Source organism: Oxyura jamaicensis, chromosome 1 (assembly GCF_011077185.1).
Source record: "Oxyura jamaicensis isolate SHBP4307 breed ruddy duck chromosome 1, BPBGC_Ojam_1.0, whole genome shotgun sequence".
Taxonomy (NCBI): domain Eukaryota; kingdom Metazoa; phylum Chordata; class Aves; order Anseriformes; family Anatidae; genus Oxyura; species Oxyura jamaicensis.
In genome coordinates this window covers 459,393-485,292 of record NC_048893.1, presented here as the reverse complement: position 1 = coordinate 485,292, position 25,900 = coordinate 459,393, and the positions used below count along the sequence as shown (strand labels likewise).

The following is a 25,900-nucleotide window of genomic DNA, read 5'->3' as shown; positions in this document are numbered from 1 at the left end:
CGAATGTCAGCCCTGTCTTCAGGAGGGGCGAGGAGGAAGGTGTGGGGAACTCTGTGCTGTCCTCATAGGAGAGGTGCTGCAGCCCTCTGATCATCCTCGTGGTGAGTGAGGTGAGTGAGAGGAGCCAGCCTGGATTTGTGAAGGGGAAATCGTGCTTTCACAAGCTGGTAACTTTCTGCAATGAGGTGACTGTCTTGTTGGGTGTGGGGAGAGCAGAGGATGTCTTGACTTGAGCAAGGCTTTTGACCTTGTCTTGTGTAATGGCCTCATAGTCCATATTTTGCCAGTTAGCAAGTTTTAACGTTTCCCTTCCATTAGAATAGACTCGGCATGCTATGTTTCCTTAAAATCTGTGTTCAGCTAGCTGCTGGCAATCCTCAAGAAATAGCAAATCTTAAAAGAGAAGCAGCGTGTGAGTGAAGAGCAAAGCATAACAATGCAAGAACAGAAGGCTCTGAAGAGCAGAATGAGCTCTCTTCCTAAAGAGATGGTTTGGAAGTTATAAATACAAAGTACTAGATAGGGAATCTTCCACTGGGAAGCGTTATCAGAACTTCTAATGCATGGACAAGAGCAGTGGGAAATATAATATGGGATTTGGATCTATTCCAAATTGTGACAACATCACAGCCTTTGGAGAGCGGGAGCATTAGGAGCATTAGTATCTCAAGAAAGGATCCAGAGAAGAGACTGAAACGAACCTGCTGTTTGGCTTCTAAGTCAAGCTTCTTGTGTTTCCCTTGCTTCCTATAGAATTAGTGCCTAGATACAGGCAATCATGAAGCTCCTCTTCTGTGGGAAATCTGCTTTGGCTGGCATGGAGGAGTATGTAATTTATGAGTAACTCTCGTATCTGGATTTAGCTGTGAATGACACATGGGCACTACGTGGATGGGCGCAGGGAGAAATCCAATAGTGCTGTCTGTGCAGCTCTGGAAGAGAGCTGAATTAAAGAGGTGGCAGCACACTGAAGAGTGTGGGTATGTCTGTGCCTTCTGCCAGTTGGGATATCAAATACCATAGTAGTTCAGGAGTATATTTTCAGAATGGTGTATTTGTTAACTAATCTAATTAAGAAGGGGAGGAAAAAAAAATCGTCCCCTCTGTTACCAGCAACAGAAATCCCAGGCTAGCGGTACAACCATGGCCTGTGCCAGTGGATCAGCTTCCCCTTTGTAAGGCTTTCTGCATAACCGTGCACTCTTTTTCCTGACCTGAAAGTGCTATAAATCTGCCACCTGGAAATTAAGATGTGTTGTTTTCCTTATCTACCCAGGATAGCTTTCCTTTCCTTTCTTGCATGTTGCTCAGAGGATAGGTACCCAGGAGTAGCAGCAGTGACTCCCGTGACACTTGAGTGGATGGAGCTACTGCTATTTTGGGTCAAGAAGGAAAAAAAGACATTTATTAGAGGCCTTTGACTAGGGACACACCAATAGACCGATGGAGAGAGTGAATTACACAGTGCTTTGTGTAGAGATCAGCAGCAGGAGCAGAAAACAGTTAATGCATCTGAAGCTGGAGGTGCGGTGAGAGACCCTGGGGGGGGCGGAGGGCAGCAGGGTGACGCAGGTGACAGGCAGCAGTGTGATCACTCGAGCACAATGCTCCTGCCTCATCCCCGCTACCCAGCGCTGCAGTGAAGTGGAGACATCCCCGAGAGGTGAGTCGAGTGTGCCAGCCCCCCTTGCCTTGATCGCCTTTGGGGTAAAATGCCTCACTTCCACCTACAGCTGAATAGGATCCTCAAGGCACTTGGTTTGCTAAAGATGAACTGAGAACACCTCCTTTTGAGTCTGAGGCTTTCCCTTTCCAACAGGGCACTTCTATGTGTTCTGCAGAGCATCCAGCCCATTCTGAGGTGTTAAGTTTTTGGTTTTGTTTTAAAAGTAGCAGGAGGAGGGAACAATAGGGCACTGGAAACGGTGCAGAATTATCTTGTGGAGAAGAGGGCACTAACTGCTACTTGTGTAGCTCTGGCAGCATTCACAATCATAGGATACTTGCGTAGCCTTGTGGTACAATTGTTGTTTTCAAAATCCTTACCTCAATCGGTATTCCTACAAATCAAAGATCTGGCTGCCTGGGACTGTGTTTTAGCAGTGGTCTCATTTACTTAGCTCCTTGTGACTAGAGCAGAGTAACTGTTGATAACTGCTTACTCTGCCTATTTGCAGTGCAGACTTAGAGAAATGAGACAAGGCTTCCCTGCCGTTGCTGGTTGCCTCATCGCTGTCATCCTCTTGCCAAAAGGCCTTTTTGGTAATCTTCCAGAGGAGGTTCTTCATCTTTTACTGGGGCCTGCCTGGTGGATGGGGGAAGTATTCAGCTGCTTCCAAGATCAATGCATTTGTGCTGGGACGGGTCCTAAGACTTGTCGGCAACCTCTAGTCCCTACCCCTGGGAGAAACAGCTCTCTTTAACTGTCACATTCACTTGAGTACGTTTTAGGTCGTAGGCAAGCTCAAAAGGAAGTTGAGCCTCATGCTGTCAAAGCCACAATGTTAAGTTCTGATTACAAAGCTGGAGAAGCAGCTATAAAGAAAAAGCATAAGATAATGCAAATCTGAGGTAGACTCAACATCAGACTTGGTTTACCTGCTGCTCAGGGATTTGCTAAGGAGCTTCAGAATTCGGTTCAGTGGATCCTTTTCGGTAAGAAAACATCCTACTGAGCTGGAGGTTATCCTTGGGTTTGTGTCCCTTCTTTGTAGTAGGGGATTTTATAGCTGCTCCTGAAGTTTCAAAGCAAGTCCAGGAAACCCCATGTCTCTGTGCTAATCAAGGGCATCTCTTCGTGTGATATAGCCTGGGTTTTAAGTACTTTTTATCTAGATCATGCTAAGGAAATAGTTTGAAGATCATTTGGGATTTCACTCTGACAGCAGGAACCCTAGGATGATGCAAGTCTTGTGTTGTTTTGTTTTTTTTGTTTTTGTCTGAATATCAAATGAATTGCAATTATGAATGTTACATCATAGTGTTTTCTAAATGATGCATCAACAGCTTATCACTTCTGGGTGATGTGCATCGGTTTCTCTTGATCTAAATAGCATTTTGTAGGCTACGTATAACACATTAGTTCACGATCTGTTCCAGAAGTTACTGTGTTACAAAGAGTTAGGAAAACATTGTGAGCCACAGTAACCTTAAAACATATATAATTGTTCTCCTTCACTTTTTTTTGGATCAAGATGGTGCAAATAATTGGCCCTGTAAGTGCTTGAATTCAAGGGAGAGGTGCTCGTTGGCCATTTTCTGGGTAAAACAGGGATAATGTCTGGGCATTCTGTGATATAATACAGGCATGGGGAACATCCAGAAAGATTAGTAATGATTCTCACTTTTTTTTTTTTTTTCCTCTTGTACTTGCACATATTTTTGCTTGGATGCTCTGGGAAAGACAGCCACCTTCTCTGTGGCCGTAAGCAATGCAATGGTCATGTTTGATGCATTTTTAAATGTCCCCAAACAATACAAATCTTTCCTGCAGAGCCTGGTAGCATAAGGTGTGGGGGATCCAGTTGCAAGGAATTTAGAGATGACAGCTGACATTTAGAGATGCCAGCACACATTTGCTGGTAATGATTTTCATAGCAGACCCTGTGCTGGCTAGTCTGCATTGGACCCGAGTTCGTTCTTCAGGTGTAACAAGAAGTGCTGGTTTTGTTCATAGCTTTTCAGTAGTTTGGATCCTGGCTGCCTGGAAGACTTCCTTTTTCAGTCAGCAGTTGGTGAGGAGCTCAAGCTGATAGTTCCCTGGTTTAATGAGGACACTCGTGATGTAATTCTCGATTAAAATTGCCCTGACTCTGAGTTCATTTAATCTTCAGAGCACGTTCCGAGACTTCCTTTCTGTTTCTCTAAGCTTTGAGCAAGTAAAAACAAGTCTTAATGGGTTGGGAGAATTTTTCTGTGACATTGAAGTACCTTGGTGCTTGCTGTCTCATTTAGAGTAAAACAGCTCTGTTATTTTTATTTTTTTGAATAGGGGCACCCCAGTTCTCACAGTGACTTCTGTCATTGCCCAATTTCTTTCCCTCTCTGCGCCTCATTTTCCTCACATAGCTGTGATTTCTCTGTTGCTCTGAGGATGTAAGAAGTTACAGTCTGTAGCATGTTCCTGGGAATTGTCTCACAGAGCCCGTGTTAGGTCTGGTCCTTCTGTCACCAATCCTTGGTCAAACAACGGCTGGTGCGAGTCTACTCGTTCATGTTCCCATCGCATGGCCACACGGAGGCCATTCTCTACGCTTTCTTTCTACTTGATGTGGACAATAAAACCTTCTGAAAGTTCCTCGAGGTGCTTCGTTCCTCTAGACCATGCATGTCCCCAGGAAATTTTTCTGTGCTCTGCTCTGTCATGTTTCCGCTGACTCAACACTATAGGACGGCTGTTCTGGCCTTCCCTCTTTCTGAGCGCTCCTTGTTCTCACTCACCTGTTTGTTTCTTCCCACAGTGCTGAGTATTGGCGAAGGTGGCTTTTGGGAAGGAACCGTGAAAGGAAGGACTGGCTGGTTCCCAGCAGAATGTGTTGAGGAGGTGCAGATGCGACAGTATGATCCACGGCAAGGTAAGCTGTTCTTAGATCAGAATGTCTCTCCGCAGATGCACTGAACAGCCCCAGAAATTCAGAAGTCTCAATTTTAAATTTCCTTCACACTTGGAGTTTGCCTGTTCTTTCCAGTGAGTGATGAATGCAACTTAAGAACTGTGTTGCTCGGGGTGTTAGCTTATTCTGCTGCGTGCACTAACATCCAGTAGCAGGCACTGACTCATGTAAGTGGCGTGGTACCGTCGTGAGGACAGCAATCATCAGCTCGTTTCGTAGAGGTTTTAGCGGTGATGCAGTGACTGTCGGTCTGAACCTCAAACTCAGCAGTGCATTGTAGGAACCTTCAAAGGAAAACACTAGATAGATCTTGAGTAATTTACATGTTTGTTCTGGTTCAAAAATACTAGAAATGGCTGTGACTCAGCCATAGCACTTCTGACCCTCCATCTCCAGTGCCAGTCACGAGCTAACAAGTATTGGCTGTTCCTGGAGGGCAGCAGCCCTTGGGACAGCAGTGTTGGAGCAGCTGTGAACTGCACGTGCCAAACATATGGTGCTCTTGGAGGTCACAGTAACTAACAGGGTTTCCTGCTGTTGTGGGCTGTATCACCACAGCTTCCTGACAGCTGCCTGGGCGGTGTTTCTCTCCCAGCCTGAGAAGCTGAGAAGATGCTTCTGGCAGACCTGAACTTGTCCACGTCTAACGCAACTGAGGAGAACATCCAGATTTTGTTTCTCGCTTTATTACTTACAGGAGAGGAGAAGTGGCCCTGACTTGAGTTCAGCAAAGTTCACTTTGCACATTAAATGAGCTTTAATATTCACACAGCTGGATTCTGATAAGCAAGAGTTAACTTTGATTGTGGAGTTGGAAACAATGTAATAGAAGAGAAAATTAATAAAATAAGTTTCCAACTTTGCAAAACAAGAAGTGTTAATCAGTTTCTGGAAGCTTGTTCCCATTTCAAGTCATATCTTTACAGTAATCCTAGTTCTTCCTGAGAGTTTTAAATGTGTAAGTACACACCATCAGGCCTCTCTGTACCAGGATGCTTGGACGCTATAAATGAGCCACAAAGTCTGCGTGTGCTCTGACAACCACGTGGCAGGTGGTGTGCTTTGGGATGCCTGCACATCAGTCATTGTGGGGAGTGTATTGGGTGCCCTTGAGACCTGGGTCTGGTGGCTGTGGAAGGTGGGAGTGGTGCTCCGCTGGTGGCACTACGGACCTGCATGCTGCAGGGTCTAATCAGCAAAGGTTTTCTTCCACTCAGTCTCCCAATTAGTTCAGATGTTCGCCCACCTGTCTGAAGTTCCAGCTCACTTGAAGTTCCCGATGCTCATTTGTTTTCTTTCATCTACTTATCTTCCGATGTGCTTCAGTGTATGTCATGGACACCTTTGCCTTTTCACAGTCCTGTGCAGCGAGGGCTCCTGACTGATCACGGTGTTACAAACTCAGCTGAACTCTGTATCCCTTAGAAGTGAAACAAATATTTCTGTTGTGCTGGTGGGAAGCACTTGATGACAATAAAGACTTGAATGGGATATTCCTCCTTTTCCAGAGGTGGTTAAAGCTGATGAGCTGGGACTTGACTGAGGGGGTTCCACCTTCCTCCCTCTCATACTTGCTTTGCAGCTGTACTCTGCAGGGCCACTTGCCCTGTCCCTTTGTGATGCTAAATTGAGAGCACACTTATCAATGTGGTTTAAGTGGTTAATGTGGTAACTCCTTCCTCTGTCTAGAAGTTCATGTTTGCTGTGTGTTTTCTTAAAGAATGCTCCGTGTCCGTGTTAAATTGAACTTGTGTAGTGAAACGTCCAGGTCCATAGTACAGGTCCCTAGGCACTAGAGCAGAAGCGTGAGCGTTTTCCTCCAGTTGTCCATGCTGTTTGGTTAGTGTGTCCCCTGATAAGGTTTTGGCTTCTGCCAGTTTTTATTTTTTCCCGACAAAGCTTGGGTACAGTTTTGCAGACAGTTTGTTTGCAGTAGGTAGCTTGGATAACACCATCATAACTGCACAGAAGGTAGTTTAGCTATATGGGCATGGTGCTTTTCTGCCGCTTGCCCTCAAGACCAAAGAAGAAGGGTCTATTTTATGAGTTTCAGTATAGCCTAATAGCTGACTGGGCTATGCACTGTCCACTTGTACATGGCACTGTTTAGATCCCATCTTGAATATTGTGTTCGGTTTTGAGCTTTCTGATACAAGAAAGATAAGGAGTTGCTTGAGCATCTGCAGAGGAAAGCAATAAAGCTGTTGAAGGGACTAGAAAACGAGACTTCTGAGGAGTGACTGAGGGAACTGGGTTTGTTTAGCCTGGAGAAAGGGAGGCTGAGAGGAGACCTCATCACTCTCTACAACTACCTGCAAGGAGGCTGCAGCGAGGAGTGTCGGTCTCTTTTCTCAGGTGACAAGTGATAGGATGTGAGGAAATGGCCTCAAGGTGTGCCAGGGAGGTTTAGGTTGGATGTCAGGAAGAATTTCCGCACAGAGAGAGAGGCTAGGTGTTGGAACAACCTGCTCAGGGAAGTGGTAGAGTGTCCTGGTTTCAGCTAGGATACAGTTAATTTTCCTCCCAGTAGCTGGTAGGATGCTATGTTTTGGATTTAGGATGAGAAGAATGTTGATAACACACGGATGCTTTAATTGTTGCAGAGCAGTGCTTACACTAAGTCAAAGACTTCAGCTTCTCGCCCTGTCCTGGGTCTGTCCCCTCCCAGCTCCTGCTGCACTGGAGGTATCATCCCTGGAGGGGACGCATCCTCCATCATCCCTGGAGGTATTTAAGAGATGTGTGGACATGGCACTAAGGGACATGGTTTAATGATGGGGCTTGGTAGGTCAGATTGATGGTTGGACGTACCATCTTGAACGTCTTTTCCAACCTAGATGATTCTGTGACTCTATAAAAGGCTTTGACCTGACAGTTATTTGCTGGGGAACAAAGCCATGTCGAACTTGCAGGTGTCTCCAGCTGTGTTTACAGACTGAGGAAAGGAGGAGGGCTACATGGCAGGTATCTGACTAGACTCTTGTTGGGACAGATTGAAGATGACTTTTACAAGGTTGAGAGTAGCTAAGGAAATTAATTGTGATCCTCATTAAAATTCAGAGATCAAGTTCCAGGGTTGACATTTTAGAGACGGTATTAGGAAGTTCCTTTAACCTGCACGTCTGTTCATGCTTTGAGGGAAAAGGCCATGAGCTGCATGTTGATCTGTCTCAATGAGCCATGCTCTCCTGTAGAGGTACCTCTAGGTCAGAGCTTCCTTCTCAGACCACAGTTTGTAGACACTGCAGTGATTGTGGAGTTAAAAGGAGGACATCCCGTCGCCCACCTCAGTTTGCAGCCCCAAGGGAGAAACTTAAGTTTCTCACTTCCCAGTGAAGTCTTCCTTAAATATTCTCTTTTCCTATGGAACTAAAATTCTGGGGGGCTTAAACATAATTTCTCTGCTGAATAACTCACTCTTTAGGTTCTGAATTCATTTCTTATGGCCCTACTGAGTCAGAGATCTGCTTTCAGTCATCTTTCCCTAAAGGTGATCTTTCTTACAGCATTATGATATCCCAAGAGATGCAGGTTCTAGTCATCAGCCCCATCGTTATACACTAAAATTCTTTGACAGCATCTCCTCTAACGCCATAGCCTACGTGTACTTTAAGTGGTGTGACATTTGTATTGGAGTCAGAGAATTAATCTGTTTTCCATGTGGTTGAAACAGGCCTTGTCTTTCTGTCAATGTAGCATCAAGATCATCAGTTGGTCCTCATGGCTGTTTGTTAGTCTGAGCTCTGTAGATGTAAGAACGTGCTTGCAGACACCACCCAGTCAAGTCTCCCCATCTCTGAGTCCGTTATGAGACCATCCCATAGATCTGCCTTTGGGCAGTGGAAGTGCGTCTCCCAGATCTCGAGCTGCATCTGTGATTCTGGGGAGGAATATCTTTGTCTCCCAGAGCAGAGGCACTGGTGGATCTTGGGACTGGAGGAAATGTGCTCCCACTCCTGCTTGTCAAGCAGTTTCATACTTGTAGAAATGCTGTGGAGCATTTCCAGGGGATGTGGTGTACCACGGGTGGGCAGCACCTTCACAGTACCTGAGAGTATGCAGATCTGTCTCCCTGTGATGTTGGAAGATACGTATTCACACAATGAAAGACTATGGGATTTTGACTAAAATGGAACAGAAAAAGAGGTTTTCTGTAAGTGCCCATGTGTACGTCCCCCTCCCGTGCTTCTTCCTCTCCCCGGGCTCATAGTATGACCCCAGGAATCATAAAGTTTGGGGTTTGGAGAGCGCCAGGTCCCTGAGCATGAGCTGCTTCGTGTGCATCATCAGTAAGGAAGGGAGAAGCATGGCATCTGCTAGAACTAAAGCACCTTCCCTGGAGGTGCCCCAGGCACACGCAGGTGGTGGTGGTCTCTGGAGTTGCTGGTAAGTCACCGTCTGTTCAGTCACTGAAAGCATTCAGAGGGCATGTTCCATGAAGGGGCTCTGCCTCCACATCTGGTCTCCCAGAGATCAAAGTGGTTTGAAACCAAGGAAAGAAGGGAGTTGATTTGGATAGGCTGTTATCTGTGTTGCTAGCTTTAGTACAGCAAGGGGAAAATCAGGTGTTCATGTAGCTTTGCCTAAAGGAACATGAGAGGAGTTGGGTGGACAGGTGAAAGCATTGAAGCAGGCAGTTTGCTCTTAAAAGAGACTCTTTTCTGCTAGTGAAGTTGGTGGTGGCTGGTGAGATGAGCGTATACCAGCTCCTGAGCACAGAGGGAAGGAAGCTGAACCAAGTGGTTCAGTAAGTATAACAGCTGCAAGGGGCGAGAACAGGGCAGAGCAGCACACAGGCACCTTAGGGAAAGGCAGAGGTAACGGGGAAGCTGAGGATGGGAGGTACGTGTGGTACATAAACTGTGCAGAAGCAGAGATAGCACTGAAACATAAACCTTTAAATTGCTTTGAAATGAAGATAATGTAAGATACTTTGGTAGGGAGGGTAGAGTCTAGATTTTTATAGTCGATGAAGACAAATGTAGTGAAGTAAATGGAATTGACTATCTTCAGCAAGTTAAAACAGAGGTGGAATTTAAAGTGAATATTTTAAGTCAATGGTATTAAAACCATCTTTAGCATGTATTCCAGGGAGAACAGAAATCTTGCAGGTAGAGAATCCAAATGTGATTGTCTGAAAGAAACTAGATAAGCAAAGCGCTCAAAGAACAGAGACTAGGATTCATCTGCAAAGAAATCCATATAGAGGAATCTGAAATCATAAATATAACATGCAACTTGCCAAAAACACAGCTAAGTTAAATATTAAGAATATTAAGAGAAGAAAGAGGAAGTAGAGCTGTTAAGCAGTGAGAATGAGATAAGATCAAAGTTAATGAGATAAAGCTCAAGATCTACCAGAACACTTGCCTGAGTGTCAAAATGGGTAGGATGCTGGATGGATAGGCTGAGGCAGAATTGACACTGATGGTAGGGGAGAACGATGTCTGGGCTCTGACGGCACTAATGTGCCTTCATGTCCCCAATCAGCCTCACGTGGGGCTCCCTCCCATGCCCATGGGCACAGGAGCTCTACTTCAGCTCAGTTCAGGCAGGGGCTGAAAGCCCCAGGCTATGTTGGAAGAGTCCTGTCTCCAGTTCAGCCATAGTCATGCCTGCGGACAGCCTGGCACCCTCCTGATCCAGACTGTGACCCACGGACTGATGTCCCAGCTTGACCTCAGACCTGCCCTGTCACTCTGGACCTGACCAGTGATCATTAGACCTAACACCAAGTGCAGATTGGCTTTCTAGCTTGTTTGAGGCCTGACCTGTTGCCGTTACACTGCCCTATGAGTTGGGACATTGTGTTGGACCTGGCCACCATCCCTGGGTCTGCCCTCATTGCCTTGCTCAGGCCCTGGCCGGTTTCCCAGCCCTCCTCCCCTTTGGGAGCAGCCCTGCCCTCGTGGCCCCCAACAAACAAGGGACACCAATGTTCTGAAAGAAATAATCAGAGTCATAGAATGGCTTGGGTGGGAAGGGACCTTAAGGATCATCTAGTTCCAGACACACACCCCTGCCATGGGCAGGGACACCTCCCACCAGACCAGGCTTCCCAAAGCCTCATCCAACCTGGCCCTCAACACTGCAAGGGATGGGGCACCCACAGCTTCTCTGGGCAACCTGTTCCAGTGCCTCGCCAGTCTCGTAGTAAAGAATTTCTTCCTAAACCTTCCCTCTTTTAGTTTAAGGCCATGACTCCTTGTCCTATCACCACACTCCCTGACAGGGTCCCTCCCCAGCCTTCCTGTAAGCCCCCTGTAAGTACTGGCATTACATGAAACTACTGGTACGCTCGTGAAGGCTGCTGTTGAGGTGAGAGTAGGTCTGGGGTGGAGAGAGTGCGTGGGGCAACTGAGCTAAGCTGCTCTGACCGGCTGGAAAGCTTTTAAGATTGTTTTTAAAGGAAGGGAAAGGAATGAAAAAAAAAAAAGGAAAGGGGAAAAAAAAAGATGGGGAAGATGAGAGAAGGAGTAAGGCAGAACATTGTTTATCCAGGTATGTTTTTGTGCTAAAGGTGATTGATTGTGTTGGCTAAAGAAATATCATCCCCGCTTCTTTGGATTTCAGGACAGGGCTTAACTGTGTCGTGGGAAATTATTCCTGAAGGTGGAGGAAGTGTGGGGGAGCACTAGAAGCTTGTCATCTGTCACTAGCTGATTAATGGTTTCATCTGTTAAATGCTTTCACTAGTAGCTGTGGCCAAAAGAAAACTGGAATGTGTTGCTAATTTTCCTTGTGACATCACATGAGTTGAGGACATTCTACTTGAAAAGCGGGATGAGTTGGTGTAGCAGGATGAAACTGCAGCATCTTGCACTGAACTACTGAGACGATTTTCTGTTGAGAGCTAACGTTTTACTTGTTGCAGCAACAGGAAGAGGTGTGTTGGTGGTTTAGGCGATGGCTGTACGTATAGAGTAACGTCTGTGAAGGAGGCAGACGAGTCTAGGGTGTCTCGTACAGTGCGTTTCCAGCACATAGGAGGTGTTCGTGCTATAGCATAAGGAGTTGTTAACATCTGATCTGAAATTCATTGTCGTTCTGATCGCTGTCCCCAGGACACTGAATTCACAGTGGTCTCGTGCTCCCCACGTGCATACATCTGCTATTTGGAGTTGGCTGCTCTAGTAAGAGAAATTCACACTGCGGGCAGGCTTCGTGTTTTTGTTAAGGAACTGAAACCCTGAATATGGGATCCCTTCTTGGGTGAGAATTGAGGGACTCCAGACATGTAAAACTTGTGCACAGAAATTTCAGTAATGTGGCTAGGGCTATTGGCAATATATGGAATTAAATGTAAGCTTTTTGTTGTTTTTTCTTAAACCTAGGTGGGTTTTTTTACTTGTTGGACATATTTCTGCTGAAATTGGCACTGAAATACCTGTGCCTCTGCTTTGAACAAAATTCATTCTAGCTTTCGATCAATCACAGAGAAGTCTTGATACTGTGGTCTGGGTAGAAGCTCTGGTTAAAATTGAAGAGGAATATTTGGTTATAGCCATCTGCTTGGGATTGGATCCTGGCACTGTAAAGTGCAAGTTTATTTATCATACCTTGTGATGTTGCAATCCCATGGAAGTGTGTGTGTCCAGTTTGGGGTCATTTCACCCTAAGCTGTTTATTGTCTCTCTCTTCCCTGGCCTCATTCTCTTGCATTTTTCAGAATCACCTTTTGTGGTAAATGTTGACTCTCCCCCGCCTAATTGCAGCAGTGAAACAGAACTCACCTGCCATGCAGAGCTCGCTGATCGTTGAAGAATGATAACTCAAACTAAAGGACAAGTTCGGGTGTGTGAAGCAGAATGTGCCAAATGCTTACAATGCATATGTGCAAGCCGCCTGTTGTCACAGTACGTGGACTGGGAGAAGGTGTGATAGCGGAGCATAAGCTCTCCCGTGCACATCAAGCCTGGAACCTGGCCTTGGTAGAAATCCAAGACTGTTTGGTATCACCTTGCTATTTGCCTCTCTCGAGTTTTGTTTGTTTGGGGAGATAATGTAACATCTCTTCTAGCAGACACTCTGCTAGTAATCTGCTTCCACATACAAATCTGTCTTTGTGGAGAGAAATGCAAAGGAAATTCTTTGCAGACTTAGGCTGTTTCCAAAGAGCATTTACAAAGCTACTGGGTCTGTTTTTTCCCGGTGGCTGCTCCCTGGCCTTTCAGGGACAGAGCCATCCCTTCCCTCTAAAGCAGAGGAGGCATGAGATGCTCTGGTAGTGCCCCTGGTTCAGGCAGTTACGGGACCAGGAGGTGGGCGCATTGCAGAATTGCTCTCCAGGACGGGTGTTGCAGAAGGATGGCTGGGCCTTCACCGTTTGGGAGGTAAAGAGACAGAGCTGCAGGGACCTGGGAGGCTTGGGTTTCTGCTGCTGCTGACCAGGGCACATGGTCTAGGTTGCAGAGATCATGTTATGTGAGGCCGGGACTGACCGAGGGCTATGTTAGTCCTTGGTACACAATAACTGTGGCACGAGCGTGCTCTTATTAGAGTTTTCCCTTTTTATCTTGCTTTGATTCCTGTAGAAGGATGAGGGTGGTCACTGATGTCTGGTGAACTGTCTGCTTCGCATGCAATGGCAGAAACTTCTTTCCTTATTGCTGCTTGTCTGCCCATTTGCTTGTTGCAAGATTTTCAATTGTTTTCCATCATCACAGCACCTCAGCTGCTATTATGAAACCACGATAACAGAGTTCCTAGGGGACTTAGTCTTTCTCATCCCTTCTTTTTATGGGAAAGGAAAAATATTTTTAAGATTGGGATGGTTTCTCTCTTCCAATAGGAAGGTATTGGCTAGTTCCTCGGTGTCTCTGGGTAGCAGTGGAGGTAGTAGAAGGGTTACTGCTTCTTCCTATTGTGGGGAAAAAAAAAGAGGTTTAGGAGGCTGAACCACTGCTTGCTCAAGAAACAAGTTTGTGAGAAGTGGTTTGAAATTGTAATATCAATTGCTGGATACTTCACATTATTTACAAGTTTAATAATGAGAGCATCATGGTGAAGTTAATCAGTGTAGATATCAGAAGAGCAAATAATGCAGTAAGGGAATTAAAAAGTCCTTACAGTCGCTATTCCTGAATAATCCATTCCCACTGTGTTTAGTGGAGTCGGAAGTGTTTTCTGTCCCAGTACACTGGAGACACCAGAGCACACCGTCTCTGAAGATCATGAAGTGTTTGTATGCGTGTTGGGGCTTCAGTGCCAAAAGGGCAGTTCTGTGTCATGACTTTGTCTGGACCTCGACCGGTGGCCAGAGCCCACGCCGAGCTCCGTTCTGTTCTGGAGAGCAGGGCAGTTCTGTCCTGCTGCCTGAGCTCTGGATGGGAAGTCACAGAAGTTGTTGGCTGCTGCTTAGGGCAGAGGGCACTGTTGTTCTTCACTCTCTTTGCTGCCAACCTCCGGTGATACAAATGCGTAGGTTGCAGAGGCGGGGGAGGATTGCGGAGGATTTTGGTACCCTCATGAGTTACAGCTCTCCAACTTCCTGCAGTAAATTTGTCTTCCTCTTGGAGGTCTGCTCCAGCCCTTGGGGAGGTCGCCTTGTTTTTCTGTGGTGTCCATTTCATAACTTATCTCTGTGTGGCCTGCATATGAAGGGATGAGTTATCTGTGCCAACTTTTCTTTCATTTTCTTGGTTATGGTCTGCCTTGATCCGGGGTGATCCTCCTCTGGAGAACTTTATCTTAAAGTGAAAGTGGAGTCATCCTGAACTAATTGGTGATAATAGCCTCATCCACAGTGAGAACGGATGGTGTGGTAGGCTGATGTGGAATTGTAGTCCTTCAGCTGAGATGCTGTTGGTGGCCCCAGGGGGCATTTGTATGGTTTGTGTCTCTTTGGTTTGGTTGTAGTGATTTGCACGTAGCACCCACCTAGCTTGTAACAGACGCCCTGGTTCAGCAATCATTGCTTTTAATTAATACCTTGCTTTTTTTAAGGAGGACTGCGCTAGGAGATGAAGTATGGACAGCAGAAAGGGAAGGGTAAAAGGGTAAAAGACATCAGCTAAACTTGCAACAGCTGCCAAGAAGCCGTGGCTGAGCAGAGAGCACTGGGTCTGTTCACTGCGGGTTTTCTGAGTGGGTTTTTGTTCTGAGAGATCAATGTGAGGGGAAGGAGCTCCTGGGGAAGCATCTGCCTTGGGGCAGTAAGCTGGGAGTCAAAGCAGAGCAGGCTTCCAGTCGGATGTGGAGCCCAGCCCTGGGAGGCTGTGCAAGAAAGGTGCCTGTTGTTCTTCTCTAACTCTTCAATGCGGAGCTGCAGAATGCTAGGTGAGAAGGTGGGCAGCTGGAGGTCTGCAGCCATGCCGGGAGCAGACCGGCACCTCAGCCCTGCACAACGGGCGCCCATGGAGGGTGATGAGCCAGAAGGTGGCTCGCTCGGAGGATGCTGTGTGGCAGCTTGCAAGTGGGGTGCAGCTGTGGGGCAGCTCAAGCACTGTAAATTGTCCTGCTGGAACGTTTCTGTGTCACCTGCTGGCTTTGAGCTCGGTCTCCTCCTTCAGGCCGTACAGTTACTGGTCCCTGAGAACAAGACTCCAGCGTGGGCTGGACTGGAGCTGGACTGAAGCCTTCCTTGCTTGGCCGCCGGCTGCCGCGTTGTTGTGTGTGAGCCAGCAGGAGGTCAGTGTGCTCCACGGCTTTGCCTGGGCAGCCTGGAGGAGGCTGGGGCTTAGGGCATGAGGAGCGAGCGGAGCAAAAGCCAGGAGCGGCCAGCGGGCGCTTACTGCAGACAAGTCGTGCCTGCCTGCAGCGCTGGGATGGCTGGTGCTCCACGAGGCAAGGCCAGTGGACGTTGTGTACCTTGTTTTTTTGTCACAGCTTCCTGCGCTGTCCCTGTGGCCATTCACTTTCACATTAAGTGGTGGTAAGGGTAGATCTGCAGCTTCAAATTGTTTCCTGTTTGTTAATACATAGATATATCTGCTTTTACTGTGGTCTCTTGGCTGGAGAGAAATGACTCTACCCCTTTTGCCACTAGTAAGGTGACAATTCCCTATCAGAACAGGGAACCAGAACGTTCTCATGCCTGGCTAGGAAGCTCGTGCTCAGCTTTCTGCAGCTGACTACTGTCTTGGCTGGAGTTACGGGAGCAGCAGCACATGAATGCATAGGAGCATGTGCAGAGACAGCTGAAGACCTGGTAACAATAGCGATGTAGATTATAGAGCACTGACTGACAAAGCCAGCCAGCTGCTGCTGGAAGAGCGTGCAAATTAAAACCATCTAACAAGAGCTCAGATAACCTCTCATCTCCCTCTGGGCCCGGTGCACCAACCAGCATTGCAAGCAGAACTGCGTTCCCCTCTGATGTGTATTTCTTGTTGTACACAAGGTGGGAACGAGTCCTCTGCGTACTTACACCAGTGTTCTAAAAATCGCCTTAATTTCTTTTTCACTTCTCTGACTTTCTTCCAAAAGACTGATCTTGTATCCAATATATTGCTTCTCATGGTAGGCTTCTTTTCTGTTTGTGCTGCCTTTAACCTTGATCCCTTTTGTTTCTCTGAACTTTCCTCCTCATTTTAATTAATCTGGTACTCAGCTGGCAGCCTTTTCTTTCAGTCAAGAAAAAAGGTCAACATTATGAATATCCCAAGTGCTGCTTAGCTTCTAAAGCTAATACATGTTAAGTTGCTCATTTCCACCCCCCACCAAGAACTTGCAAGTCTTGGCACTAGATTATTTCCAGATTAACTTTCCCGTAATATTTCTGACAACAGAACACTGCATACTGATCTGACCACTTAGCAAAAACATGCATCTATCATGGGTACTTCAGTGGGCAGGCTTACGTAGTGCTGTACCGGGTCTGGCTGGGATGTTAACCTTCCCTGCAGCGGCCCCTACAGCGCTGTGCTCTGCAGGTGTAGCTAGGACAGCACTGGCACTAGAACAGCCCTGGTATCACACCGGGGTTGTGTCTGCTGCTGAGCACTGCTGGCACCGCATCAGGACTCCTCCAACCCCCAGAGCCAGCAGGCTGGGGGTGGGCAGGAGGTGAAGAAGGAACATCCCCAGGGCAGCGGACCTAAACCAACCAAGGGGATATTCCATACCATGTGGTGTCACACTCAGCAATAAAACATGGGAAAAGGGGGGGAGAGGGGCTCTTGTCTGGGAGGGCAGAAGTCCTCATAACCACTGCTGTGTGTATCGAGGCCCTGCTTCCCGAGACATAGCCAAACATCGCTCATTGATGGGAATTAAAGAGTAATTTATTTTCTCTTGTTCTGTGCTTCTGTGCTTTGTTTGTTTGTTTATTCCCCCCTCTTCCTTTTCCCTTTAATTATCCTTGTTTCAACCCATGAGTGTTTTTCTTCCCAGCGTACTTTCTTCTCTCCCTCTTTTCCAGGGAGGGGGAGTGAGAGAGTGGTTGTAGTGGACTTCAGCTGCCCAGCAGGGTAAAACCACCAGAACTACAAATGTTCTGGGCATGAACTGAACGCCCCCATTCCTTAAGTGAGGGTTGTGGGAGTACTGAGGTCAAGCAGAACGTATCAAGGAACAGTACAAAGTACCAAGATTTCTGTGACAGTTACTTATGAACCTCTTAGCAGTGCTCTAGCACTCTTAGCCCATTTATCTCACTTGCACTATGTCTCCAAGGAGTAAGGATGCAGTTGTCTTAAAGCACTCTTAGGCTGACATTTGAACTGTTCAGAATTCAAAGGAAATTGAAATATAAACAAGGCAGTTGCTTGAAGTGGTTTCTTCTGGGCTTATTTGTTTAGGCTTATAAGGGGGGAGGGGGGGGGGGGGGGGGAAGTCCGTAGCATTACTTTTTTAAAGGAACAGAAAAAAGGACAACAAAAAGCAAGGCTATTTAGTATCCTACAGAAAGAATTCGGACTCAGCAGAATTGTTTTATTGACATTGCAGAGTATGAGGAGCAACAGACGCCCTGGAACAAAGACTTGCATTGCTGCTGCTTGTGGCTTGTAGCCTGGGAGGAGAGGAAATTCTGGCTAATGACTCTAAGGGACAATGTTAATTCTGAAGTCCGCATTGCTCTCATTGCTGCAAAGCACTGGTACCACATGGTGAATGCAGGCTTGTCTGTGCCTAACTCAGAAGTCTTGAAACGAGTCAGCCCTTTTTATTGCCATCTGGATGTTTGACTGCTGGCTCTTTTTTCCAGTATTGTAAATTTTCTGCTTTGTCTGTTGGTACTATGTAAGTTGCAGTAGTTAATGTCTTATGATCACTTTTGTTTCAGTCTGTTTTATATTTTATTCATTTCCAGTACTGTATTTGATACTAGCTCACACAATGAGTTAGAATTTCTGTCTTTTTTAAGCAACTGTATCATTTTTAGTTTCTAATATCTTCTGGTACTCTTTTTTTGTATTATGCATTTCCCACTGTTTCTGAGCTCAACAGTCTTAGAGGAAATGGATACAAATCCTTTCTATATCTAGTTCCCTGCATTTCTCAGTTAACTTTTTTAATTTTTTGTCGCTTGCAGCATGTGTTTGTCCAGCTTTAGGGTGCTGGGTAGCTGGTGAATGAAGTTAACCAAATACTTGAGGGTAGAGACCTTGCTCTTGATCAGGTGCCTGTCCTCAAAGCTGGCTGGACAGTCTCAGCCCCCAAGTGTGTGCGTGTGAAAATGTCCTGGAAGTTTGCTCCAGGAAGTTGTTTTGTGCAGGCAGCTCAAGTTCAAATTGACGTGGTCCTAGTCATCCTCTAGAGGCCATCAGTAGTGCTTGTCTTGCCATTAGCCACGTGAGGAACTTGCATATCATGCATGGTGCTGCTGGGGCCAGGTGTCTCACTGTTAAGAACATTGGTTAGGGTTAGGTTTCTTCCAAGCAACCTAGATCTGCTCTGTGCACTCAAAGATAAAGCATGATACAGCAGTGCTGTTACATTCCAGGTGACCCACTTGAGTAATATAAAAATGAGCAATCTAGTCAAATTAATAATTAATCACAAGTTCTTGTTGGCTTTTATATGTACCTCGACAGTCGTAGGACTGGTGCTGTTTAACATCTTTGTCATTAACATGGACAGTGGGATTGAGTGCACCCTCGGCAGGTTTGCTAATAACATCAAGCTGAGCAGTGGGGTCAACGCTGAAGGGAAGGGATGCCATCCAGAGGGACCTGGGCAGGCCTGAGAGGTGGGCCTGTTGTGAACCTCCTGAGGTTCAACAAGGCCAAGTGCAAGGTGCTGCACCTGGGCTGGGGCAATCCCAAGCACAAATCCAGACTGGGTGGAGAATGGATTGAAAACAGCCCTGAGGGTGTTGGTCCTGGGGGTGTTGGTTGACAAGAAGCTCGACACAAGCCAGCAATGTGTGCTTCCAGCCCAGAAACCAACCATCCCTTGGGCTGCACCACCAGCAGCATGGGCAGCAGGGTGAGGGAGGGGATTCTCCCCCTCTATTCTGCTTTCAGGACACCCCACCTGGAGTCCTACGTCCAACTCTGGGGTCCCCGGCACAAGGACATGGACCTGTTGGAGTGAGTCCAGAGGAGGCCATAAAGATGATGAAGGGACTGGAACGCTCTCCTCTGAAGGCAGGTTGAGGGATCTGGGGGCATTCAGCCTAGTGAAGAGAGGGCTTCAGGAAGACCCCATTGTGGCTTTCCAGTACCTAAAGGGGGGGCTGAAGAAAGCTGGAGAGGGACTCTTCCAGGAAGGGTAGTGATAGGATGGGGGAATGGTTTTAAACTAAAAGAGAGGAGATTTAGATGAGATATAAGAAGTTATTTACTGTGAGGGTGGTGAGGCAGTGGAACAAGTTGCCCAGAGAAGCTGTGGATGCCCCATCCCTGAAAGTGTTTAAGGCCAGGCTGGATGAAGCTTTGGTCAGCCTGGTCTAGTGCAAGGTGTCCCTGTCCATGTCAGGGTTTCAGAACTAAATGGGCCTTAGGGTCCCTTCCAACCCAAATGATTCTGTGATTCCATGCCATAACTGCATTTGTCCCCACTCATCCTTTAAACACTTGCCACTGACTCAGACTTCTGGTCCTCAGTTGCTTCTGTTTTCCAAGGCTTACTGAAAATGTAATGTCCAGATTGATCATCAGCTAGGATCCCTTAAGGATCTCACTAAGAACTCTTGCCCAGAACTGCTAATTTGAAGGTACTCATCTCTAGTAGTTGTTGTTCAGCATCTCCTGTATAATCACTAGAATAGAAACTAGGGAGTCGGTATGCATGATCTCTTCTATGTATATGGAAAGAACAAGTATTGCTTACAGAGTCTGACCTGCATTATTTTTCTGTTACTGTAGTAGGTCAGCACCACTGCCGGGATACCAAGATTTTTTTACATCATGTAAATTAGTGAAAACTGGAATAAAATGACACTTTATTGACTCTTCCTCATTTTCAAGCCTTTGTAGGGGAAAGTCCACTAGATGTCTTACAAGTCTTTGAAGGAGTCAAGAAACACTGGTACAAGGGTTGATATATATTGTGCCTAGGCTGTCCAAAAGCTTTTAAGGCTTCTTTTATATAACTAGTTGAAATATAAAAAGCAAAAAAAGCAAAGGATGGAAATAGGCATGCAGGCTCTATACAAGGTGCAGATTGCCAGTGGTAGGCTACAAGGTAGTTTCCAGGTGAGGAAGGACAGAACTAAAGAGAGGCAGGTGTTGGGGGGGTTGTCAGGAGAACATAATGGGACTCTGAGAAAGTATGGAGAACTGGAATGAGTTCTTGGTGTCTGCCTTCATGTGAGAATTAAGCTTGCTGACAGATTTCATTGACTGTCCCTTAACTCCAGAAAACAAAATACCACTTCCAGAGCTGCACGCTGTGTGGAACTCTTTGCAGCGGTGGGTGGAGATTAAAGGCTCCGAAAAGAGATTAGGCAAAATTCATGGCTGCTATGTTCCCCAGGCTTAATAAAGTAATGATTCTGAAACTCCCTCAGCTGAGGGGAAGAAAGAAGCCTTTGCTAGCACAGTCTTTGTTCAGAGCTCTGCACTGACCACTGCTGTTTGTCAGCATGCAAAGCCTCCCAGAAGCGCTCCTGAAAGATCTTTCTTCAGAGCCTTCCTCTGCAGGCAGTCTTTTAAGTCACTGTGGGGAATGAGAGAGCCCCAGTCCTGAAGCTGGTGCATCTGGTGCCAAGGATTAAGCTGAAGAACAATGGCCATAACAATGCCAGGTCTTTACCAGCGCCCTGAGTGAGAACTGATGCAATCTTTCCACTGTCTTCCCTCTGCAGCTGTACCATGTTCTTGGCACATAACGAATCAGCAACATCTTATTCATCTATATCAGGCATAAAGTTCCCTCCCCACCCGCTCTTCATATTATTTCCCAGGTTGGAGGATGCCATATTAACAGTGCTCCTGTTCCTTGTTACTGAATCCTAGAGTAATATCCCATCTTTTCCCAAGCCAGATCCGAACGAGACAGCAGCAGTGCCTTTTGGCTCCTCAGCTCTCATGCTTAAAACTCGAGGACCACCCCCAGCTCCGGCCGTTGTTCCCCACAGCTCCTCTTAGGGAGTTGGTGTGATGTGCATATTTTCCTTCTGCAGTAGGAGTGTAAAGTTTGAGGAGTAGCAGGCAGAAATACACATGATTCTCCCTGACTTGCTGTGGTAGGAATTCTTGCAGTTCTTGCAGTGACACCATCCTCTGTGGCCAAGCCAAATGTGAAATGGTACTTTGGAGCCTGAGTTACAAAACTGAAGCTGCTGATCCGTCGTGTCACACCTTAACATTATGGCTGGGGTACGTCTGTACACAACCCATCTCCTGAAAGCTCATTATGAAGAGTGAAGGTTTCCTGTGCTCCCTGCTGCCTTGATGTCCCCAAAGCACAGATCAGTAAGTACAGATCAAGGGATGTAAGAGAAGCAGGAGGTGACTTTCTTTTTCCAAAAATAACAAAAAGAAAGGGAAAGTGAAGAATTGGAGAAGCCCAACATGAAGGGGTCTTAATAAGGTTTAGATAGCCCCGATTCTGACATTCCTGAACTGTTCAAAGCAGGCACCATCTGCTTCAGAGAAATAGGCTTGACCTGACTGCTTACCTCACAGGCGGACAGACAAAACTTGCATCCATTTTTCCCTTGCTGTGCCTGGTGCCAGTAAGTGCTCTCCCCTGCTGTCTTCGTCATCTTTAATTGGTACCCGTGCTGTCTGTAAGCTGCCTCTTTTCCCTGGAGCTGTGAGTATAGCTCTGGCTTACCCTGTATTTTCTCAGCACTTGGTTGCAGAGCTGGGGTTCCCTGGCATGGTGGGACAGCAATTTGTTGTGCAAGTGTGCAGAGTAAAAATGTCTGTCCTGTGCTGTGCCAATGCAGTCGGTTCCCTGTGGTGCCAACAGAGCCGTGGCCCACGTGAATGGGGAAGGGACACCTGGGGTTCTTGCACAACACAGATGGCTTTTGTTCCTGGAGGGGACAGCGCTGCCCGGAGAGAAGTGACGTGTGGCAGGCATCATAGAGTCATGGAAACACAAGGTTGGAAAGTCCAACCATCCTCCTATCACCAATACTACCCACTAAGCTACTAAATCATACCTCGTAGCACCTTGTCCAGACGCTTCTTGAGCACTGCCAGGGACGGTGACTCCACCACCTCCCTGGGCGGGCCGCTCCAGCGCCTGGCCACTCTTTGAGAGAAAAAGTTTTTCCTGATGTCTTATCTAAATCTTGCTGGTAGCTACTGGACACCAGGGAGGTGGCATTGCTGAGGTCCCTGTTTGACCTAACTCATAGTAACTGCACCTCCCTGGATGGCACTTCCTAGAAATACTTCTGATATGGGAATCTGTATACATCTCCATGGAATGGCTGTGGAGACCTTCTGATGAACATTGTTTTCTGGGCCCTGCTGCTGCTGTGTGTGGGTTTCAGCATTAGAGCTTCATTAACTGATCCCCCTGTTCCTCTTTGACAACCTGGGCAGTTCAGGCCTTGTGAGAGGTAATGCACAGATGCTGCACTCTGGCTTAGAGTTGAGAGTTGGCTTTCCATTTATTTGCATTTTTTTTAGTAACAGTTAAGCTAAAACCTCTTAACAAACATAATTGTATTTCAAGTATAACTCATAAACAAAAGGCAAGAAGGGGGCTAATACAAATATCTCCTCTGTGCATTTGTGTAACACAGGCCCAAGGTGCACCAAATGATTACATCTTGAACATAAATTATTGTGTGAAACTAAGAGTTATACAGCAAGGCTTCTAGAATTATTCACTTTCAGAGAAAAGTTGCATTTGAACTTCAGAGAATAAAGATCAGTCATGGGGAAAGCATAAATGAGTTAACCGTTCTGCATAAAATACAGTAATGCCACAAATCTCTAAGCAAATACATTCTTGGGCTTTTCTGTTTTCAGTCAATAGATCCAGGTGCAGCAGGGGTATGAATTAGTTGATTCTCCTGGCAGTGCTGTGAGAAAGGGAAGAGTCATACTTGAAGGGTTTCCATGCTTGCTTGCATTTCAAGTAAGGTTTGCTGATGCTGGCGTGCAGGCTCCCTGTCTGCACTGGACCTGCTGCTGCCAAAGGAGCACTTGCCAGTGGTCACCGCAGCGGGTGGCAGAGGTGATGCACGCCAGTGTCCTACCTGCTCCAGCTCCTTGTCTCCTATGTGGAGGGCCATCAGGATCCTCTCTCGCCCCTCGTGCCCTTCCCCCTTTCAGCATAGTTCAGCATTTCTTCTGAAATAATTCCCTTTCTCTTCAGCACTGTGCTCGGAGGCAGCCCCAGCCAGATTGGCTGACTGGCACAGAGCCTGGAAGAGTCTTTAATTGTGGTGGCATCTGCTCATCAACCTACTCCGAGTCAGGTGCTCGAGAGCACTGTTTGGGATGCGTGGGTGAAATCCACAATGGGCAGCAGGCTCCGTCTGCCAGCGCTGCGCGCCTGCGGAGCTGCACAGAGGGGCTGCAGCGCTGCGCTCCCTCCTGCCTGGGAGCTGCCCCTCGGGCTCGCCCCGCTGAGCCCTGCCTGGCTTGGCTGGGGTTTTGCGCTGTCCCGGCCCTGGCTTTGCCTGCGGGGTGGCACAGCTCTCCCCTGGCTTGTGGTCCAGCTGCTTCAGGAGGAGGAGGCTGCCCAACATTTCTCTTGACCAAGAGCATCATCTGCATATGGCATCTCTTCCAGAGTCGTGAGGCAGTTCAAAAAGCAATGAATCAGTACTCCCCCAGGGGACTGCTGAAACAGACGGGGTGTCTGTGAGCCTTCTTCATGGGTGTGTTGGCATGAGAAGTGTCCACGTACCGGAGAAGACCCAAGTACGGGCCCCAGCCTTCTCCATTCCTGAGACCCCATCTCCTCTGACTTCCATATTACCGATCTTAGTGTGAAATTTCAGTTTGGGAGGTTGTATCCATTTGAAATCCTCTTTCTTGACTAGCATAGGGTTGAACTGTTATTTCCCTTCCTCAGTTCCTTATTTGCTGGACTGCTCTATGGTTTGCTATGACCCTGACCTCTCAGGTGGTTTGATGTAGGTCTAGGGTGATAACCATAGTGCCCCAGCTGCTGCATTAAATCATTTAAGACATCATTTTCCAAAATCTGGCTCCTTATGCTTCACCCAGTGCAGGAATCTACTGTGCTGGCCCAACGTGTTCTCAGCCTGCAGCCACTGGGGGTTGGGGGGTTCTGCCTGCAAGGAGCAGTCCTTTGTTTGACTGCCGTGGTGCGTTTCTGTCGCCAGCGTTAGCCTGTTAACCTGGGAGAATTCCTGCTGCTGCGGTGCCTGTTGTGGTACAGGAACGGTTGATCAAACATAGTGATGTAAGAGAAATTGCTGCTAGTAACGAGAGAGACATAAACCTTGCATTTAACAAGATTAAATGCAATATTTAGAAGTATAGTTCTATCATTCTGTAGAAATAAAAAGCTATTTTTCACACATTCAGAAAGCAAAATCTGGGTTTCAACTAGAAAAAATAAATCTGAGATGAGAGGACTGGGATAAGCCGGGTACCGGGGCTGCGTGGGAATGGCACCAGGCCTCCCGCCCGTCAGCGCTGGCCCAGCAGGGCTCTCTGTCCAGTCAGTCTGCACGGGCGCTGCGTCTCTCCTGCGACCTTCTCTTTGGCGCGTCCAGACTTCTCTTGGCCCGTCATGGGACATCAGCATTCTTGTATTTTCATCTTAAGTATTAGACAGGCTTACCTAGAAAAGAATGTTTGTGAACTTTACAAATGCACTCTACAGGCGCTCTGCAGCACAGCCGGAGTGCAGTCTGCATCCATCTGCCTGCTCCTGGTTTCCAGGCTGTTGCTTTTCAGCGATTTCTGTTCCCTGCTCCTGGTTCCCTGCTCGCGCCGCTGTGTGCATCGCGGGGAGCCCCTGCAGCCCTGCATGCACAGCTCCTCCTGCAGGGCCGCCCTGGGAGCCAGCGGCTCTACCTCCTCTTGCTCCTGTCCCCTAAATATAGAGCCTCCCTCTCCACACCTATCTCCAAAGCATTCGCTCCTCTCCATCCATCAGCCTCAGCCCCGATGCCTCCTTGACGGCTCCATTAAACACACACTCCACAGCAGCTATATTTAGAAGTCATGAAGAGAACGAGCCTTTGGGCTGCGGACAGCCCATAAATCCAGCTCCCTTCACGAAATCACCATTCTTCTATCTGGAATGAGATCGATAGGGATGTTTGCAGATGAGGTACACGTGTCTGTGCATGCGTGGGTGGGAGGCGGGAGATGGAGAGGAGGCGCAGGATGGTAGAGAAAAGGGAAGGAGAAAGGACTGAAGCGAAGGTGCACGGGGACAGGGGGAGTGGGGCTTTCTGAGAGCCCCTGGGAGCAGAGATGAGAGGCCAGAGGTGAGGGGAAACGTGTCTGGAGCAGGGCCTGTTGTGCTGCAGCAGCAGCGTGTTTGTCCCTCATGGGGACCAAAGGGGACTGTGGCTGTCTCTGCGCCGAGACCCTCTGCGTACCATGAGGCAGAGGTGGATGTGCTCACCGCAGCTGTCGTGGTCTGCTTGGCTTGTTTGCTTTCCCAGTACCTCCATAAGGGCCTGCCCACCTTCTCTCCCTCTCACTACCCCCTTCCCATTTCTGTTACATCCATGTCAAGTTGTTACTGTGGCTGCCAGCTCCTTCCCAGGCACGTTGGCCTTAGGTGTCCTCCTGGTGCTTTTGGTGGATCTTTGGTCCCCGCAGCGCTACCTCACTCCCTCCGTGGGAAGCGTTGAGGGATCACCCCCCGGCGCTGCTGGCGTGCAGGAGGACCTGGGGCTGCTCCCTGCTGCTGGGGGGCCTGAACGCTTCTGCGGCAGGGAAGCCGGGGCGCGGTGCGGTGCTTCCCTGGCAGCTCCTCGGGGCCCCTGGTGCCACCTTCCC

General features: G+C 47.6%; 1 protein-coding gene across 1 annotated transcript in view; it reads left to right on the top strand.

The window, feature by feature from the left end:
• Positions 1–25,900, top strand: part of SHANK3 (SH3 and multiple ankyrin repeat domains 3) — a 352,775-nt gene that overhangs the window by 205,723 nt on the left and 121,152 nt on the right. Inside the window, exon 16 of the mRNA XM_035335012.1 lies at positions 4,461–4,574. Coding sequence (XP_035190903.1) covers positions 4,461–4,574 — 114 coding nt within the window. The remainder of the gene's footprint in view (positions 1–4,460; positions 4,575–25,900) is intronic.